Genomic DNA, 18,591 nt, shown 5'->3' on the forward strand with positions numbered 1-18,591 from the left:
AATGTTCTTTCCCAGCGACCCTTTAGAAGGGCTAACCAGGCTTGTAATGATGCTAGCACGACATGTTCTTACCATAGTTTCCCCTTATAGCTCACTAAGGACATTGGAACTCATCGCGAAATCAGTCAATTGACATCGGAGTGCTGGTGCTTGTTCTCTCGTGGTGCCTGTTCATGCGAGTCTTTCTTGCTGCATGTTCTATCACTTGCGACTATCAATTTGCACCCAGTAGCTGAACTGTCAGCGCCTGAGAAGGCACTAAAGCTACTAAAATGAGCGGGTAGGCCCAAGCGTTAACCTGCGCATTGTGAAATGTCGGCAACACTCACCTGTGCCCCTGCGCAGCCTTCTGGCATCATTCAGGTACTGCCGCGCGAGACTGAAGCTGCCCATTTTGTAGTGAGCAACACCCTTGCGAAAAATGGCCTTGGCATTATTGGGCTGCATCGTCAAGACAATGTTGCAGTACTGCACCACCCGGTTGTAATTGCACGTCGGTAGCTGCAGCAGGCATGCTGCAAAAAAGTTTTAAAAAACAAAAACAAAATCAGGACGTGGTGTTGAAAGTGTCAAGACAACAGACACTGAAGCACCGCGTGGATATGAAATGTAGTTGCTATGGCCTATAAAATTCCTTGTTATTGAAAAAGAAACCACTTCTTTTTTTCTGTCAAAACACCATTGCTACAGCCTACACTTCAAATTGAGAAATTGCCTTTTACTGTTTATTACCATGTGCAGTGCCAGATACCTGTATCGAATTGCTCCTTGTTGCTGGGCTGGTTCGTACTTCTTGTGGCAGAAAGTCATGAAAACATGTAGCGAAACGACCAGACAGGAAAGAATGCTAATTGCGATTAACATTTTCTCCTGCCCGGTCAATTTTGCATGTCTTGCGTCTTTTACACTTGCAAATAATGCACACTGAAGTGATATGTCCAAGGACATAACGCAGCGACCCCCATGAAAGACACACATAGACACTTATCGTAGGTGCAGAAACAAAGCAGATCAGTCTATTCTTATTATACAGAAGGAGGTAATGTAAAAGCTGCAAGCGGGACCTCCTGCGATCGAATATGCAAACATGACAGCCATGACACATTATGGAAATAAACCCGAAAAACAGCAAGTAAGAGACAATGTATGCACGCAGAAAAACTAGCGAAAAGATCAGTGAAAAAAAAAAGAGTCGCATGCGCTTGTAAAAAAAATTTGTTTACATGAAGTATCCGATTATGTGAACAGTCATGCAAGGAATGTCTCGGTGCAAGAATCATAAAAAAAAAGAAAGTGAACATTAGGTAGCTGTGCAAACACTAAACAGAGAATGTGGTATACAGACACTCAACAGATGATTAGTTTTGTTGATAATTTCAGAAGGGCACTCCCTTGTTAAATTCTTAAATATTGAAAGTGCATTGTTTTAAATCGGTTGGTAGGGTGTTCCCAAGTGAAACAGCAGAAAAGGCTGTTGGCCGTAATTAGCGAGCGCTTCAGGAAGATTGCCCATTCTGGCAAAATGCGTGGAGTTAGTATTAACCACCACATGGTGCAATTGTGCAACAGATGAACCTACCAGCAAGGTTGTTGTAGCAGTCAGTTTGAAGCTTTTCCACCTGCGCCTTTGTCAAGTCGTCTAGTTTGGGGCCGAATGTACCGGTGAGGGGCATGTCGTACCGGGCCTGACAGGCCCGCAGGTACAACAGACACTCGTGGTACTTGCGGATTGCCGGCTTTATTTTGTCACCCTTGTAAAGCTCGTTGCCTGCCTGCATGCACAAAAAAGGACACTGGTATACTCTCAGGATTTTGATAAGTCATTCTACAGTGCAATACAAAAATGAACACCTGCAATATTGCCTACAAAATAGGGAAAAGAAAATAGCATTACAGAGACATGGCTGGTCATGGCAAGTACACGGAGGCCATGGCCTCCGTGTACTTCAGGGCAAAGCTAAAAATTTCATTTTTTTTTTTGGGGGGGGGGGGGGGGCAGCAATAATATCAAGTTGGCGGCACAAAAGCCGAAGTAGTGTGTAAGCGACTAATAAATTCACACAAACTCGGTAAGTCCTGTCCTAATGATTATTAGACTCTCCACATGCGACGATACGAACTGATTAAAACAAAAAATTATTGACGGTCGTCGTGGTCACTACGCCACTTCGAAGGGCCCGCTCATAATATTGTATACACAGTGCAGGCGCAAATGATTCACTAGCATCATTTCATATTTACAGTTTATGCAATTATGTCAGCAACCCGTGGGGGAAAAGAACTTTTCTTCATAGACAGCAGCAACTAAACGCCTTGACGAACTTCGCAACCTGTTGCGCCTGCTAGGCCGCGCACGTTATGAATCTTGCATATTTAACTTCAATCGCAAACGTCAACAAAAGTAACAAAGAAAATACGAGTTCGAGCGGACTCGTTTTTCTTTTTTTTTACTAATGGGTGATACACGCTCCATTATCTAGCAGGAAAATGATGGACAAAGGAAATTCCAAGTCACTCCGGCAGCCAGGTTTTGCTACTACGCTGCGGAGTTATCCTTCGCACTGCAGACATTCAAGTACAGTACCCCATCTAAATTGCAAGCAACGTTTTAAGTCCTGCGATTTTCAGCATATTCCACTTGGAATAAGATCTGCTGCTATTCCAAAACCTAACGATAGTGCCCCTGCCCCCCCCCCCCCCCCCCCCCCACACACACACACACACATTTTTACGACGAAACAAAGTATATCCAACTGGAAAATAACGAGAGTTCATCGAAGACGCGTCGCGCTGAAGTCCCACGAGTATTCGCGACATTATTCAACGCAGCGGACGCGCGGGCCGGAAAAAAAAGCAGATGAAATTAAGCGGCTCTCATTACTTACCAGTTTGCAAGCCTTGGCCTGCTCCAAGTTCTCGGAAACGGTCGCACGGTTGTCGTGGCGTTTCACCGACTTCTCGGTGGACGCGGGCAATCCGTCAACCTTCGTTTGGGCTCCCATCGGCGGCAGCAGTTGCGTCTCGGCCATCGCAGTCGATGCAGGAGGGGAATGGCGCTGGCCGGGCGGACACCCACGATCTCTCGACAACTGACGGAGCGCGCGACGCTCAAGTGTCAAATGGTGTCACAACACGTGCCACTGCAACGGCGTGGTACCGCACCGTTCGCTGAACCCGATGTGACAGCGAGCCCGAATGTCGACGACTTTCTCTGATACCGCGCCACGAAACTTCGTTCACTTTAAACGACGCACGATTAACTGGCGAGGTGAAAGACGAGTCTGTTTTCCCCGATAAACGAATATAACCCAAGAAATGGCTTACTAATCGAACGACTGAACTACAACAGCTCGCGCACTGGGTCACCATAGAATAAAGAACCAACTTCTAGTGCGGGGAACGCATTTGTGGCTTTTGAGTGAACTTATCTTCCGAGGCGTTTGATTGGTTGACAGCGCGGAAATCAGAAATCCGGAAGACGCTTCCGCGCTTCCGGGGGGGAATTGAAAATTTCATTCGCTGCTTTCGCTCTGATGATATACTTTATAATTGAGTATATGGTGATGACGCTGAATTTTTAATTGCCGTTTTAAGGCTAGTCTTCCCGAGGAAGATGTGATGATCAGCTGGGAGAAACCACGAAATAAATCGCAACATTTGGACGCGGCGTTGCTGTAGTTGCTGAGCGACAGCCTTTAAAAATGGCCGCATGGTTTGTTTACATTTCGAGCTGCCTGCTGCAATTCCCCTGAACTGAACGTAGGCTAGCGAAAGTTCGGCTAGCCAAAGCTCGCGCCTGAAATTAAGGTTACGCCAGATCAAGGGGCTCACGATGTCTTTTCTAGGTGTTTGTATCTCGAATCGCCGGAAAGGCTGCCTTTTTCCTGGCCGAATCGTCTCGGCGAAGAGAGTGCTCTGGTGTTAGCGTTGTAAGTGTCATGAACGACGCGAGAAAAAGATGAGCAACTCGGACGAGGATGCCTCCAAGTCCGCGTCTAGTCGTGAGATCAGACATTTGACGCAGTCCGTGGAAGAAAGTATCGTCAGCAAAGTCAACGAGCTCTCGTCCGCGCTTATCGTAAGTCCAGTATTTCGATGTAGCACATATGTCCCTCTAACTGCCGGTGAATGTTTCAAAGTTATACTGGTGTCACACGGCGCTTGAGGGAGCCAATCGTGGGCGAGAATTTCGATCCGGCTCGGGCTCGATTGCGATCAAAAGTGGTCGTGTGGCACCGGTACACTCTGATGATTCTTCATCAACAAACATGCAATATATTGAAGCATAGTACCTTAGTACTCACATTACGACAGATTGTTGAAGAATGTGTCATTTTCTAATTAGTTATCGTAATTACAGATGATTAAACATTGATTTGTTGTATAGTCAAAGTTGTCACATTTTCTCACAGAAACACTTAAATCACCAGCTCAAGACACGTGTATGCACAAGTTAGTTATTGGATGAAGTTATTACGAGAAAGAAAGAAAAAAAAATATTTTGCTATTGCTCACAGAACGTGGCACTTTGAACACCTTTTAGATCAAACATGGTAGTACCTTCAGCAAAGTGGTCGTGTATAGAAATACTCTGCAGCACAGTGAAATGAAGTGAAGCCACATTGAGTACGCAGGGAGCTCAGTTTATCCGAAGTTCAAATGTCCGTGGGTCCTTCCTTGCCACTTCTGAACTGAAATGGCAAAAACATTTTGTACACGATTAAATCTGTGCACGAAGAGTGATACCCGATAATCAGGAAATTTATTGAATCGCAATCTCTGACTTGAGAGATTTAATTTTTGTTTTTCACTCGTCATCCCTTGCAAGAATTGTTGAAAACACACTGATATAGTTTGTACTAATCCTGTTTATTGGCAGTTTTAGTAAAGTTAGTGTTTATCTTACTGCACTTTCAGGATACAAGCACCAACATCCATTGCTTGAACAGCAAGATTCAAGCATACCGCCAGGAACAAAATGCTGCTGTCGAAGTGGTGAGTGATCATATAATAGAGCGAAACTTTCTCTGGCTCTTCTTTCCGCTTTGTGTAGACACATCTGGCCACGTAAGTTTTTCAAATTCACCATTTTTAACTAAACATTGTGTTAGAAACACAACAAAATTCACAGTGATTATGCGTGCTCCCAGGAATTCATTGCCTTCATGCTTTTAGAAAAAAAAAAGTATGATCGCATTGAAATTAAAAGAATTAATATGCTAATGAATATATAATGCGACAAAGACATCTCAAGCCACAAGCATGGAGATCAGACAAATCCATGAACCACTCATCATTTCCTTGGCAGCTGAACAATTGCAGTGCCAAAGTTCCCTCTAGTTATGCCTAATACCAGTGCATGTTATGTGTCTTTGCAAGCATTTTAATTTGGTTTTTGATGTGGGTTCATACTGGAGGGTAGTGAAAACACCACAGCACTCACATGCCTCATAGCGTTAACCAATCGAACTAACCAACAAGGTCAATTTCTTTCTGTGCCAAAAAGAAAAGTAAGGCTGACCTAACACGAGGCATTGTTTAACTTTTTTTTTTCAGCTCAAAGAAAACGTTGACGTCTGCCTTAGGCATATTAGCAGCCGGGAAGCAACTACAGTGAGTGATCACCGTCTCTTGAATGCGCGAGTGATGCTTCGCCATTTCACTTATGTATGCCTTGTTCAGCCACTGCAGTTGTCGAGCGCACGAGACTCCCCGACGAACCCATGGCGTATGGTACGAGATAAAGAAGCTACGATACTGGAACTCGAGAGAAAAAATGACCACTTGAAAGCGAAGCTGGAAAGTGCTCAGGAGAAGTGAGTTGCACCTGTGAATGTTTTACTCATTTGACTGATTGATTAATTCTTTCATTTGCTCATTGATTCATTTGTAAACATGCTACTGGATCGTTCGGTGCCAAGCATAGATATCGAAGCAGCTTTGAAACGCTACCATTTGCCTGTTAGAGTGATTCCTTATTCTGTTTTTTTTTTTTCGGGAACGCATTGTGCTAGGCAAATGGGGCCAGTTGGGCGGGTTTGTATTTTTGCTTGATGACATATAACTAGCACTATGAAGGATGTGAGCTCAGAGAATAAATTAACGTAATAAGGGCTAAGTTCTAACCAAGGAAACCTTGGCTTTTTTGGTTTGAGGTTAGCACTTGTTATGTTAATTTCTTACAGGTCCACATCCAAATGAACATAGCAAGCACCAACTTCAAACCAAGGACACCAAGTTTTCCTTGTTTGAAATCGGAGCTTGTTGCACTCAATTCTTCTTCATCCTTCATCACGCTTTTTATCCATCACCAAGCATTATGCTCGCATATATACCGTTACATCTATCTACATTTTTAAAAATTCTTGGGTTTTATATCCCAAAATCGTGATCTGATTAACATCTGTCAAGATGAATGTCACCGTTGTGAGATTTTTGTTGAGCAGGAATGTAGATCAAGTTCACAGAGACGTTGTCCAAAGAGATGGTAAAAAAAGAATGCTTTAAGGCTGCAATAATGAGACGATTCTATCCCATTTCGTTTCCAAATTGCACTTTGGCAGTGGTCCCATAGGTGCTTGGCCTACATTATCACCAGGGATTGGCGGGTCACGAGTAGTAGATGGTAAGAAGGGAATATAGGTAATCAAGCGAAAGTAATTGGCACATTATACCAGCTAAGGTTTGTTTAAAGGCCCCACCGAAGTGAAACACTACAGAAGTTTTGGTTGATAATTTATTCATTCTAAACTTTTTTTTTTTATTTCGCAGTATTGGAAACGAAAATGCCATTTATTAAAATTTTGTAGTGAAACTCCAACACTGGTACTTCATCACAACATCACAGATTTCAAAGTATTTTTTCTTATTTGGGCAAGAACTCAGCAAGTTTTTGAAACTTGCTGAGTTCAGTCTTACCATTTTTATTATACAATGCAGTCCATCTTTACTGATAAAAAATGAACTAGACGTAAGCAGATTCTGCTAAAATTCATGACGTCAGAGTGAGCTTGTGTGGGAACTTGAAGGTGGCATTGCCACCCACCTTTCGTAATTGCCTCGTCTTGGCTTGGCAAGCCTCTTTTCACAGTAAGAGCAGCTTTTTTTTTGGTATTTTAGAGGAGTGAATGCAGGTAAAGCAATTTTTCTCTTTAGTGTTTCTTTAATGCTAGCTGAGTGTTGCGGGCTTTGCATTGGCTGAGCTGGACCCGATTCAAAGTGCTTACAGGGTTGGGAGTAAGCAGCCTAAGACGCTTTGTTGTGGAGAGGTGGAACACTGACTACATATTTATACTGTACAGGAGAACACCAGCAGGGAGGTAAAGGTGCAGCTTAAAGTAAACGGAACGCATTAGTGAAAAAATTGGATTGTCACATAACTTCGTGGACTTTATTGGAATCACCGAATAGAGTGTAAATGGAGAGTTTTGGTCTATTCATAAACAGAGTAACCTTTACGGCATATGTGTTGGGTTAGCGAAGCTGTGGACAGTAGCAATGTTGGTAGTGACATTTTGTGACACTTTGTCCAACTACAATGCACTTGAAGCATGTTTATGTTAAGTGTACTCTTGTCAAATAAATTAAAAAAAGAGAACCTAATGTTAACAATTATGTTGCGATTGATGCATTACAACAGTAGGGGAACTACCATTACTCAATATCGAAGTTCACTGCAGTAATGGTTGTGTCCTCTCTGGTTGAAGACTACACCGCAAGATGGCACCGCCAATGCGGCTGCTCACTTGTCATTGGTAGCCCGGTACCTGCGAAGAGTAGTACTGCCTCGCTCTGTTTAGGACTAGACGATGAGGACGAAGATGTTCGTGGTTGCTGCTGTGGAATAGTAAACAGCCATTCGCTGCGAGCTGACTAGCTTTGTTGTTTCCTCTCGTGACAAAGTGGTGGAGGTAGGTGCTCGGTAAATCTCTGTCCTGTACCAGCCAGACCTGAACAAAAGTTTAACAACGGCAAGACTTCAGGGATGGCAGAAATACACTGAAGCAGCCGCCACATCCAAGGCCAGTCTGCTGGTAAGCTTTGCATCAGGAATGTCAACAACGGCAAGTCAGACCGAGCAGATTCCCACTGCTTTGGTACCATGGATTCTCAACGTGCCTTGCATGCCTAAACCGTTCCGTGGCGATGCTTTCGAAGATGTAAAAGACTGGTTGAGCCATTTTGAGCTGGGTCGCCACATTTAATTGCGGCGATGACTGCAGTAAGCTCAAGACTGTTTATTTCTCCCTTGAAGACTCGGCACGAGTGTGGTACGGGAAGCACGAACTTCTTCATCATTGTCGTCTGGTCCTAAATAGAGCGTGGGAATACGTTCACAGACAGGCTTCTTGGCATGATGATGATGATAATGTGCTGATCATCTTTGTTGCCTGCCCCAGTACGGGGTGACTGGTGAATAAAACTTGAAGCTGTACTGTTATGCTTTTTGTCACTTTTGGCAGACTGAAAGAGAAGTCGGAAGAGCTGTTGAATTCATCGAGGCTGCTTTCGGAGAAGTCTCAAGAAGTGTTGTTGCTTCAAGACAACCTCGCGGCGGCAGAAAGAAGGCTAGCCGAAAACCAGCGAGAAGTGGAGAGGGCAACGCTGCGTCTCCGACACGTAGAAGAGGTCAGTCTCTTGTTCACTAGGTTGTTGGCTATAGACATTCACTAGAAAAATTAAATATATGGGCTTTGATGTCCCAATGCAACTCATGGGCCATAAAAGATGCTGTAGTTGGGGCTGTGCAAATAATTTTTACCATCTCCCGGTTCTTTAAGAGGAAGTTTAGCTCAAGAGGTCCTATGTAGGTAAGTACATGGAAACAGAGAAATAGTTTTGTACGGCATCTACTGCACCAAATTTGATGAGGTTTGTTGCACTGATAGGAAAAAAGCTTAACTCTGGGAACAGGGACTGCAGGGAACAGATTTTTTTTATTTGGGCTCTGAATAGTTTTGTAAAAATTGTGGCAATGATTGTTGTACAAAAATTGTTGTAATTGATGGTAGTGTCAATAGGGGAAATTAACCGGCACGTCGTATATTTGTTATTTTAGGCAATATTTGAAAAATAACATGATCAGTTGTCACGAGCCAAGATGGCAATGCAACCAACACCCGGGTGACACACTGCGAGTTTGGAAATTCTGAGAGTGGCGAAGCGTTGAAACTAAGAAAAGTGAGATGGCTTTCATTGGCAGCCAAACATTAACAATATTCATAAGTGAGGATGTTTAGAATATTTGATTCACAAAAAAACTGGTTTTGGAATTAGTGCTGAGCCTACACTTGTCTTTTGTGTTTTATTTTTGAAGCACCACTACCAAAGCTACACACTTTGACTCAGCGAAGCAAGTTTGACAAACTCTATTGCTATCGGGTGCCTTCTACACCTTTCCCTGTGACAGCCTGCCTGTGACAGTATCACCCTCTCAAAGTGATACTAAATTTACCCACCTGACAATCGTATAAGAGTCATCTTGAAGTATGCAAAGTAGGCTTTTTGCAACAAATTGGTTTGCCTGTGTGCAGGACTCTGAGAAGCAGACGACACGAATAAAAAATGAGCTCGCCCGTCTGGAGCGTGAACTCCTGACCGAGAGAGAAAGGCATTCATCGGTGAGTTCAAGTAAACATTTGCATGATGTGTGGCTTTTCATGCATGATGTGTGATTGAAGTAGGCTGGAAGTGAGCTTTGCGATTCCTCCTGAAGATAAGGTACAGAGGTTGTGGGGAAGCTTGAGTCTCTTGCGTCCCCTTGTTTTCCCCGCATGGCTCTCACATCTCCTGTAATCCGGCTTCTCCCCATAGTGAAGCACTACCGGTGGTCCATGGGGTTACCCGGGCACAAAAGGGAGTAGCCGCTGGTGTCTTTGGCTTGGAGTTGGCAGAATGCACAGACGTTTCGCACACTTGCTGCCATGCTCTGCAGACGTTTCGCGAGGCTTCGAAGCGGGGCACCAGACTCGATCGTTCCTATGTGCCACTATTCGTGTGACGGTACACGCGAACAATGAGGTGTTGGTGTCCAGTTTAAAGGTGAACATATTTGCTCAATAGCCTGTCGTGGTGAGTCGGACTACCTCGATCCGTACACAGCTATGGGCATGTTCTGTTGGTACCAGTTCAGCTAGCTGGCATTGGTGTATGCATGAACGCTGCAATAAATGCCCTTTTGATTGTTTGCACTACTGCATTGTCGTTTCATTGCCCCTAGGGCGCACGTTTGAGGTCCCACAAGGTCAAGACACTTGTTTTGAATGCACTCCTGATGGCCAAAGCATCCCCTAGAGCATGAGGTGATGAGCAGGGCAAGAGATTGCAAGTCACCTCATAAATGTAACCATACATGCTCACATCCAGCTGCTTTCGTACAAGGTGTCACCGCTGGGTGCCACCAGTGCAGTCTAAAGCATGCAGCTTGTACGTTCTTTACAAGTGTCTTTACATTTGTACTGAGCTGTTTGTCTTCAGTGCCTGCTGTCCCCTTTCAACCACGGACCTAACACACAATTAGTCGCAGACATCAGACTACTTCACCATCATGCAACCGACAAGGGGCACAGCATGTGACCAACACCAACATGTGGATACCAGGCACTGCGGAATTTCGGGAAATCACAGTGCGGATGACGCTGCCCAATCGGCCCACGATGGTGGCCCTATTGTATCAATACCTCTGTTGAGAACAGACGCTGCCACAAAACTTCGTTCCCTCGCACACGAGCTTATGCGGACTCTGTGGAACACCAGTGATTTCAGCAACGTATGCCTCCACAGATTGGATCCACGTCTGCAACTCCGTCTTCCACCAGGGTTACCACGAGCAGTAAGAAACACTTCTGTGCCGCCTGTGGCTCGGCGTGACATTCACGAACGCCTATTCCTTCCGCATTGGAATGGCTGACAGCCCTGCTTGTGACAACTGTGGCTGCAAGGAGACAATCAAGCACCTCCTCTGTACCTGTCCCCGCTACAATGTGGCAAGAAAAGTGCTCGCGACTGCGCTTGAAAAACTGGACAATAAGTACAAAATTATATGTAGTAATAAAATCTGAGCCTAATTCTACCATAAATACCCTTCTGCAGAAATAAGTGAGAAGGCACGAAAATGAAGAAGGCATTTTCAGTGGTGTTATCTACAAAACAAAGTTACTTCGTCCATGAAGGCAGACAAATGGGTGATAGTGGTGTTGAACGGAAGGCTATATTATTCTGCTGGCTCTCGCAAAAAAAACAAAACAAAAAAAAAACGATAATGCGAAATTGACAATAAATGCAAGGTGGTGAGGAACATTTAGGTGATGGTCTGTGTGCAGCAATACATGTGAGGGTGGCAGAATGTAGGACACCTGACGATGCAGTTGCAAAATTAGGGTAAACTCGCGTTACGGCAAAGAATAATTCACAGTTGATTCACGGAGTTTCAACATCCTGGACAAACACATGGATTATGTAAGATGCCGCAGTGGACTCCTTCAGATGAATTTTCACTGCCTTGGTTTCCTTAACATATTTAAAACGCATGGTGCACAAGTGAAATGCATGAGTACCTAAACTAAGGTGCAGCATAAGAAATAAGCTGATGAGTTTGGCTGATTTCTGGTTGTTCAAGCAAAGGAATTTCACCCTGGACAAGTAGGAATCATCGTTGGGGATATTGGTGCAGACCACTGGGACATGAGCACAGTTTGGGCTTAGGAGTTAAAAAAGGAGTACTGACAAAAATTTTCTCAGTTGCAGAAACTCTACCATACGCTTATTTCACTTAAAAGAATGAAGCTTAGCAAGTATGAAGGTTGGGAAGCGCGTTTAAGATAATTTAATTTGATACTAAAGTTGTTCTCGGAATGCTGGACCTTTCATCATCGGCATTATCGTGGCATCATGACACAGCAAGACTGGGTGACACCGTGTGACAATAGGGCTATCTATAACAACGTTGCTGTATAAAAAAAAAGGAAAGAAGACGATGTTGTTAAGTCTGTTTTGGCTGCACTCGCATGTGACAGCCACAGCGATCATAAGAACGAAGCTAGCCAATGTGTTGTTCTGTCATGATGCATACTCTTCCTGGGTACCAGAATTGAAACTGGTTCACGGAAACAAGTATCATTCTTTATTTTATACAAACTGCAGACTACAGTCAGGTCTATGCAGGAGTGATGAAGGAAACATACAATAAAATGAACGGCATGTTCAAACATATAAAATAACAATATCACAGGAAAACTAGTTTTGATTTAATTCCCAATTGTAAATACCAATTGTGTGTTGTAGTGATACATATTATGAGCATGTTACATACAGAAGTTGATGTCTGCAATAACATCATGGTAAATGATGTAGGGTGCTTGACAGTATTTTTTCTAAGGTTCAGAGACTCTGGACATCCATTTAATCCAAAAGAATGACTAATCAAAAAATGTCATGTGGATTTCTGAAATGGTTAATAATTGAACAATTTCAGACCGTAGTATTTACAGCCACTTAGCGCAAAATGGGAACTATTCCATTTTGTGCTAAGTGGCCATAAATCGTATGGTCTGAAATTGTTCAGTATGAACTGACTAGCTCAGCAATATCTACGACTGATTAGTAATTGCCATGCAACAGTAAGACTCTGTTTGTGATTTACCCTACAGAGTCTGCAGAGTCTCCAGCAGGAATTGAAGCAGGTGCACCTAGAGTCAAGTTCGTGGCAGGTAAGTTGGTTTGGCACAAACCTCATGTTTCTTGGTGTTTTGCTATGAAAAGCAGTAATGTTCTTGGAAGCAGAGTCTGGCTGTGTGTAATGTCACACTGTGGTATTATGCACTTTGAATCATTCCCATGGACAGGCTAAGAGAGATATGGCAATGACATTTTGCATAGAGTGAGTCAAAGAACTCAAATTCATATCGGCGAAATTTTAATGTCATGGGATACTTAGCGTTATCATAATTGCCAAATTTCAGCATTCATACCATCGCATAGTATAGTATAAATCTCAAAGTGCACTTTCTGGATCATTCTCATGTTCAGGCCTTGATAGATATGGAGATGAGATTTCACACAGAGACACTGTAAATTAGATCTGCAATGCTTCAAGGCTGTGTTATAATTAAAACATAGCCTCAAATAACTGAAGGCTAATTCAAGGCCCAAACAAAGTGCAGCAGCCCAGTGCATGGAGCGCATGTGGTGAGGTGGAGATATAAATCACATGACCGGTGACGTCATAGTTGGTCAGAGATGTGGAGACGGAGCCTCCCAGTCTCTCAAGGGGATGTCACTCAAGTCAGGAGGTGGGGGCTTCTTAGTTGCACCGTGTAATGTCTTGAGCGGGTATGAACGGGTGCTCTCTGCCGATGCACTCAGTCCAGGATGCCTCCTTGTAGGAGAAAATATGCCTGAATACGAGTGGGGTTATTCTCATCGTCTGACCAAAGCTGTAAGAGCTGAAACTTATCGAGCAGCTACATAAACTGAACTGCTTTGCGCAGTAAATAACCTAAGAATTCTAGAGGTGTTCAAGTCTATGTCTATATAAACTTATTAAAAAAAAACAATATTGAAGGGGCGGAGCCGGAAATGGTTGATGCCAAGTGAGCATCAGCTAGCTGATGGCTTCCATTTTCCTTTCCCTCGTTCCAGGAACGTTACATGCGGGAGAAGCAGAAAACTTCGCAGTTGTCAGAAGAGGTAGCCCAGTCAAGAATACAGCTTCAAAGGTGGGTAGAAAAGTAGACACGATAAGTGCCTCATTTAGGGAAGCTCATTACATGGCATAAATCTCGTCTAGCAAGAACATTTTGCGTAGTAGTGTTCAAGCTTGTGTGAGTTGGTGTAGCATATTTGCCGATAGATAGCGTACTAACCATGTAGCGCTCTGTGCATGTATGTGCCTCTTCTTTTGGGTTGTGTGGTTATTGCGCTACATGTCGGAAATATTGTGTAGCACCTTAGTGTGTGCTATTGCGTGCCATGGCATAGATTATGATAGTGATTGAAACAAAAACATTATGCACTGGAAAAGACAAGAGATTGAAGATCAATAATGAAGATGTGTAATGAATGAAACATTGAAGGTAAATAATGAAGATGTTCAGCTTTGAGTTGGTGTTTTATATTTTGATCTGGAGGTAGTCACGTACACTTGCAGTTTCTGCTGACAAGCTTGCGCATTTTCGACGTTGTAATTACCCTTCACTGGGGCTTAAATTACAGCACTTTGTTGCTCAATGCATGGTTACATGTTGAAAACATGGCTGCAACAGCTGCATTCTGATAGAGGTGCAACGCTAAAATGCACTTCTGTAAATGGATTTAGGGGCATGTTAAAAACACCAGGTGGTTAAAATTAATTTGGAGCCATATGTTATAGTGCCTGTTATAGCCCTTGTGTTGCTTTGGTGTGTTAAACGTTGCCAATCAATCAATCAATCAATCAGTCAGCCAACCCACACTTCTTGTTAATCATTATCAGACTAGCCTGTAGCTGCATCCTTTTGTGCTGAAGCTGAGCTGTCTGCGGCAAATTCCAATTTAAAGGTGTTTTTGTTTTTGCTTGCATGCATTGATTGAACACATTCGGCAACTGTGCTGAAAGATCAACATTGTGCTGACTTTATAATTACAAAATTTTAGATATAATCTACAGAACTCATTTTTGATAACATTTATTATGGTGTTGACTAGGTTTTCTGCGGTGATTGTGAGTCCCATTTAAATTTAGTGGTGGCATATTGTGATTGCTGTCTGGCTCACTGCATGTTACTTTTACATGCTTTTTCCAGGTATCAAAATTTAGGCAGCGCTCGAAGTGAAGAAGATGCTGAACATCTGGAGAAGAGAAACAACCTAATAGTAAGCGCACATTTTAATAATAGTAATTTTTATGGCAACTGCAAAGAATGCAGCTTAAAATGGCATAATTGCTTTATTCTGACCCGCAATGCATGTTGGTAAAGGTTGTTCAAAAATTGTGTGTGCACACAAAAAAGATGAAATCATTCAGCGTGCGGCTCAGTGCAATTGCACATACAAGTTAATGTATTTGCCGCTTACATGCATGTAAAAAAATTATTCTTTAGTGGGTGTACCATCAGTATATTTTAGTTCGAACTGCTTTTAAAAAAGATTGCTCATCACAGATAACTGCTGTTCTACCTTCCCAGGTGGATTTTAAGTTGAGGTGGAGATTACTTGCATGATAAATTAAACATCCCGATATCTAATTAAAAGGGTTGATTCATTTTAGGACACCTGTTGAAAGTGCGAAGGTAAATCTGAGCAGTAGTAAGCAGAGGTCATGTGCTGAGGTCAGTGCTGCCTTGCAGTTCCTGCTCATAGAAACAGCACAGTGAATTTTTTACTCAACTTATGAGTAGGGTGTTCTAATAGCATAATTAGTGAATCAAATAGAATATTCAAGAAAACTTTTGAATACTGAATCAAATACCGAATATTTCTAATTTCTAAACAAAGTGAAATATTAAGCTCCTGTCGAGTCTGTTTGGCAAGAAAAGGCATATTCGCATTATTTGATACAGCTAATGCCTAAAACTAGCTGATTTCAGGTTGGCTGAAGCTTGTAAATGAGGGGCAAGGGATAAGTGATCATATCTGATGATATGATAATGAGTGTAAAGAAACAAGCTAACAGCATTTCACCAGATGAATGTTGTAGATTGTAGCACTCATTGAAGTAGCCAAGTGCAGTTCTACAGCACCACACACTGTTTCAGAGGAATCCAAACTTGGTGACGTTGGCCGAGTAATAAATTGCCTTGCCTAAATTGAGTCAGCAAGTTCGTTGGCTGCAAAAGGCGAGTCATGCTCATTTAACGACAGGAAACAATTTGCCAGAAGTGATCTCCTTCATATGCATCAGTTCACTCGGGAACTGATCCACCTGCACAACAAGCAAACAAGCATGGTTCTCCATCAGCAGAACCACTTGGAAGTCTCCTGTTGCATCAGTGTTTCACCCTGTAGACTGCAACAGCTGTCATAGTTCCTTGCAGTATTTGAATGAAATCAATATATGACAACTTCAAATCGTGAATTCTTGAATCAAGTACAAATCCTTGTAATCATGATTTCGAATATTCGCACATCCGTATGTACTGTCGACTTGTTAAATCGACCTTGATGGGGAACGACGGAATTGATTGAATTATCTGGCGGGTTGAACTAAACAAGATGCAGAAAAGAACTAAAACCCACTGCTGATTCATTTGGCAGTACTTTCTTGGTTCTTATATGCCCCCGAATCAAATGCAGGCCCACTTTCTGTGCATCCAAAGTAGAAAGCGAAGGTTGAAATGGAATTCAAGCTCCTCAACAAAGTAGAAATATGATGTACACACAATTTATTAGCAAAAAGAGATGGGCATAGGTCTAATATGTGTTGCATGACGACCGGTTTCCTAAAGTCAGCTTTGCTGTAATACATTCATGTTATGTGGTAAAGCATACAGACGTCACGAAGGTGGTATTGGTATTGTCTCAGATGCAGCTGTATTAATACTATTCCTGTTTTGACGCCCATCGTCCACTGCATCTAATCATCATTCCTTTTGTTTTTCTTGTCACAAAGCAGAGTCCGGAGTTGGAGGACATGAGGACAAAGTACGATGCCCTGAAAAAGGAATTGATTCAGCTAAAGCGAAAAGTTGCTCAGGTATTGCAGTGATCTAGCTTTCTTATTCAGGTCTGCCTCTGTTCATGACTTGCTTTTAGAGCAATAGCTCTTTCAAGTTTGTACGTTGTGCATCTCATGCAGTAGATCTGTGAGAGGGTGGAGAGCCCAAACGGAGAAGCTTTCGACTTCTGTAAGATCACACAGCTTACATTTAGGGCATTGAAGTCGTCCTTGAAACCCTCGACAACCCTTGAACGTGAGACTGTCATTTTCGAGGCCTTGAAAGCCATGAAGTTTCATGGAGTGGTTGAAATTCCTTGAATATTTGTTTAGGTTAAGCTTAGTGGATTTTATTTGTGTATTCTGACCACGAGGCCTATGCAAGCCAAGAGTTGAGCCAATCCAATTAGCTCTTGTTTGTGGTGGCTGGTGATGGGTTTATGCAAAAAAGGCGTAGCAAGCACGTTTTATTTCATGTGCAGTAAATGTTTGCTCATCATTTTTAAGACGGTGTATGAATTTTTTTAATGCTGCTACGAACCCTGTGTGAACCCTATGTGAACAGTAATTATTTTAAAGATCGAATGTCTTTCTATTTGCCGCGGTAGCGCAGTGGCTGGGACGTACCACTGCATGAAGGCTGAATGCAAGGACCCTTGTGGAATCTGCATTGGGTGCACATTATTTAACCCCAGGTGGTCAAAGTTAATCCAGAGTCCCCCAGCTATGGCGTGCCTCAAAGGATGATCAGGAACAAACAGTTGAATTGAAAAATGCTAAATTCTTGAAAGCTCCAAAAAATTCAGACGACAAAAGGTAAAAAAAAAAAGAAAATATATCAACATCACAAAATGTCATGAACAGATCTATTAGTGGCAACAGCTGATGAACAGTTGCATCTCGGGGAGTTTCTGTGGAACAAAAAGATGTGCATTCAAGGAGGTTTATCTTAAATTAGTGCTCCAGAAGCTCACACGGTGTATCATTTTCACGGAACTGATTTGCTATGTTCAGTGTCCCTGTGCTGCTTCGAGTTGTTGATTGATCCTGCCTCACCCTTCTATCTGCTAGCTGCTTCGTTAGTTCAGATGGTAGACCGACTGCCCACAAAAGATGTTGGTCCTATAGTAGGTTCTATATGTGAATTTTTCTTCGACTGTAAAGCCTTCCTTCTATGATACCTGTGTAGATTTTCTTTGTTGTTTGTCCTACCCTCCAATAAATGGCAATTTTTCTCTTTCCTTAGCAAAAGGTATGCGTAAACTAGCATAACTTGTGCTAATTATTGGTAAGCTCTGGTTTTTCAGCTGTTTACTTGCTTAGTTTTGTAAATAGCATGAGCGTGTTACTGTGGCGTGTTGATATGTTGCAGATTTACCAAGTACCTCTTCTAGTTTGCAAGAAGTGTAATGCACTAAATCATAAATGCCTTTTATGTACAGAATTAAGATGCCTGATCACCTAAGAAGCACTGTGCTCAGGGTGAACAGGACATTTATTATGGAATGAAGAAAATAACAAAATGTATTGTCCAAAAGAGTTCATCATAAATAGTTGTGGGTTAAAACAGTTGTTTTAAATGAACAGTAAAGCCTCACATCTTCACAGCTGTATCACTAGAAAAGGTTTTTTTTATTTCGTGTCTCCACGGTGTACTCGAAGCCACTCATGGTAGGGAGTACAGTTAGCATTGAGCGGTGTTTCTCGTGTATTATAGCTTTTATTTCTTGGTGAAAATGTTAAATTTCCTCTCTCATGCAACTTGCAGAATGGAAGTGCTCAAGACTTTTCAGTCATTGCTGATCCCGAGGAGTTTAACAGGTACCTGCTTTGCTTGTTACCTTTTTATAGGCATGGTTTTTGTTCTTGCTCTGGCATGACGTTAAGTGTAAACTTTACTTGAAGGCCAACTTTGATTTTCCTGTTCGAATACTCGTGATACGCAGAAATGCTGTCATTTG

General features: G+C 42.6%; 2 protein-coding genes across 4 annotated transcripts in view; one reads left to right on the forward strand and one right to left on the reverse strand.

Moving 5' to 3' along the window:
* Positions 1–252: 252 nt before the first annotated feature.
* On the reverse strand, positions 253–3,428 carry LOC119463751 (tetratricopeptide repeat protein 9C). The gene is made up of 3 exons (XM_037724578.2): positions 2,886–3,428; positions 1,580–1,772; positions 253–515 (listed from the first exon to the last, which is right to left on the reverse strand). Exons 1-3 carry the CDS (start codon positions 3,027–3,029, stop codon positions 268–270), a joined length of 585 nt encoding a protein of 194 aa, XP_037580506.1. The 5' UTR covers positions 3,030–3,428; the 3' UTR covers positions 253–267.
* Positions 3,429–3,551: 123 nt separating this feature from the next.
* The window catches only part of LOC119463399 (myosin-6-like), a 78,408-nt gene continuing 63,368 nt past the window's right edge, over positions 3,552–18,591 (forward strand). Inside the window, exons 1-11 of one of the 3 annotated variants that reach the window (XM_049655543.1) lie at positions 3,552–4,078; positions 4,918–4,995; positions 5,557–5,613; positions 5,683–5,816; positions 8,463–8,628; positions 9,534–9,620; positions 12,648–12,707; positions 13,639–13,715; positions 14,781–14,850; positions 16,586–16,669; positions 18,399–18,451. In XM_049655543.1, the coding sequence (XP_049511500.1) occupies positions 3,959–4,078; positions 4,918–4,995; positions 5,557–5,613; positions 5,683–5,816; positions 8,463–8,628; positions 9,534–9,620; positions 12,648–12,707; positions 13,639–13,715; positions 14,781–14,850; positions 16,586–16,669; positions 18,399–18,451 (986 nt within the window). In that variant the 5' untranslated portion in view covers positions 3,552–3,958. The remainder of the gene's footprint in view (positions 4,079–4,917; positions 4,996–5,556; positions 5,614–5,682; positions 5,817–8,462; positions 8,629–9,533; positions 9,621–12,647; positions 12,708–13,638; positions 13,716–14,780; positions 14,851–16,585; positions 16,670–18,398; positions 18,452–18,591) is intronic. The other 2 variants (XM_037724245.2, XM_037724246.2) reach the window with 2 other exon arrangements.

This window comes from Dermacentor silvarum, chromosome 9, assembly GCF_013339745.2.
Source record: "Dermacentor silvarum isolate Dsil-2018 chromosome 9, BIME_Dsil_1.4, whole genome shotgun sequence".
Taxonomy (NCBI): Eukaryota; Metazoa; Arthropoda; class Arachnida; order Ixodida; family Ixodidae; genus Dermacentor; species Dermacentor silvarum.

What these genes read in the sequence shown, in the direction of transcription:
- LOC119463751 (XM_037724578.2), bottom strand. Translation starts at nt 3,029, where the DNA reads ATGGCCGAGACGCAACTGCTGCCGCCGATGGGAGCCCAAACGAAGGTT. An exon ending in AGGCCAAGGCTTGCAAACTG is followed by an intron (nt 1,773 to 2,885) that starts GTAAGTAATGAG and finishes TTGTGCATGCAG; the next exon opens with GCAGGCAACGAGCTTTACAA. An exon ending in CTGCTACAACAACCTTGCTG is followed by an intron (nt 516 to 1,579) that starts GTAGGTTCATCT and finishes ACTTTTTTGCAG; the next exon opens with CATGCCTGCTGCAGCTACCG.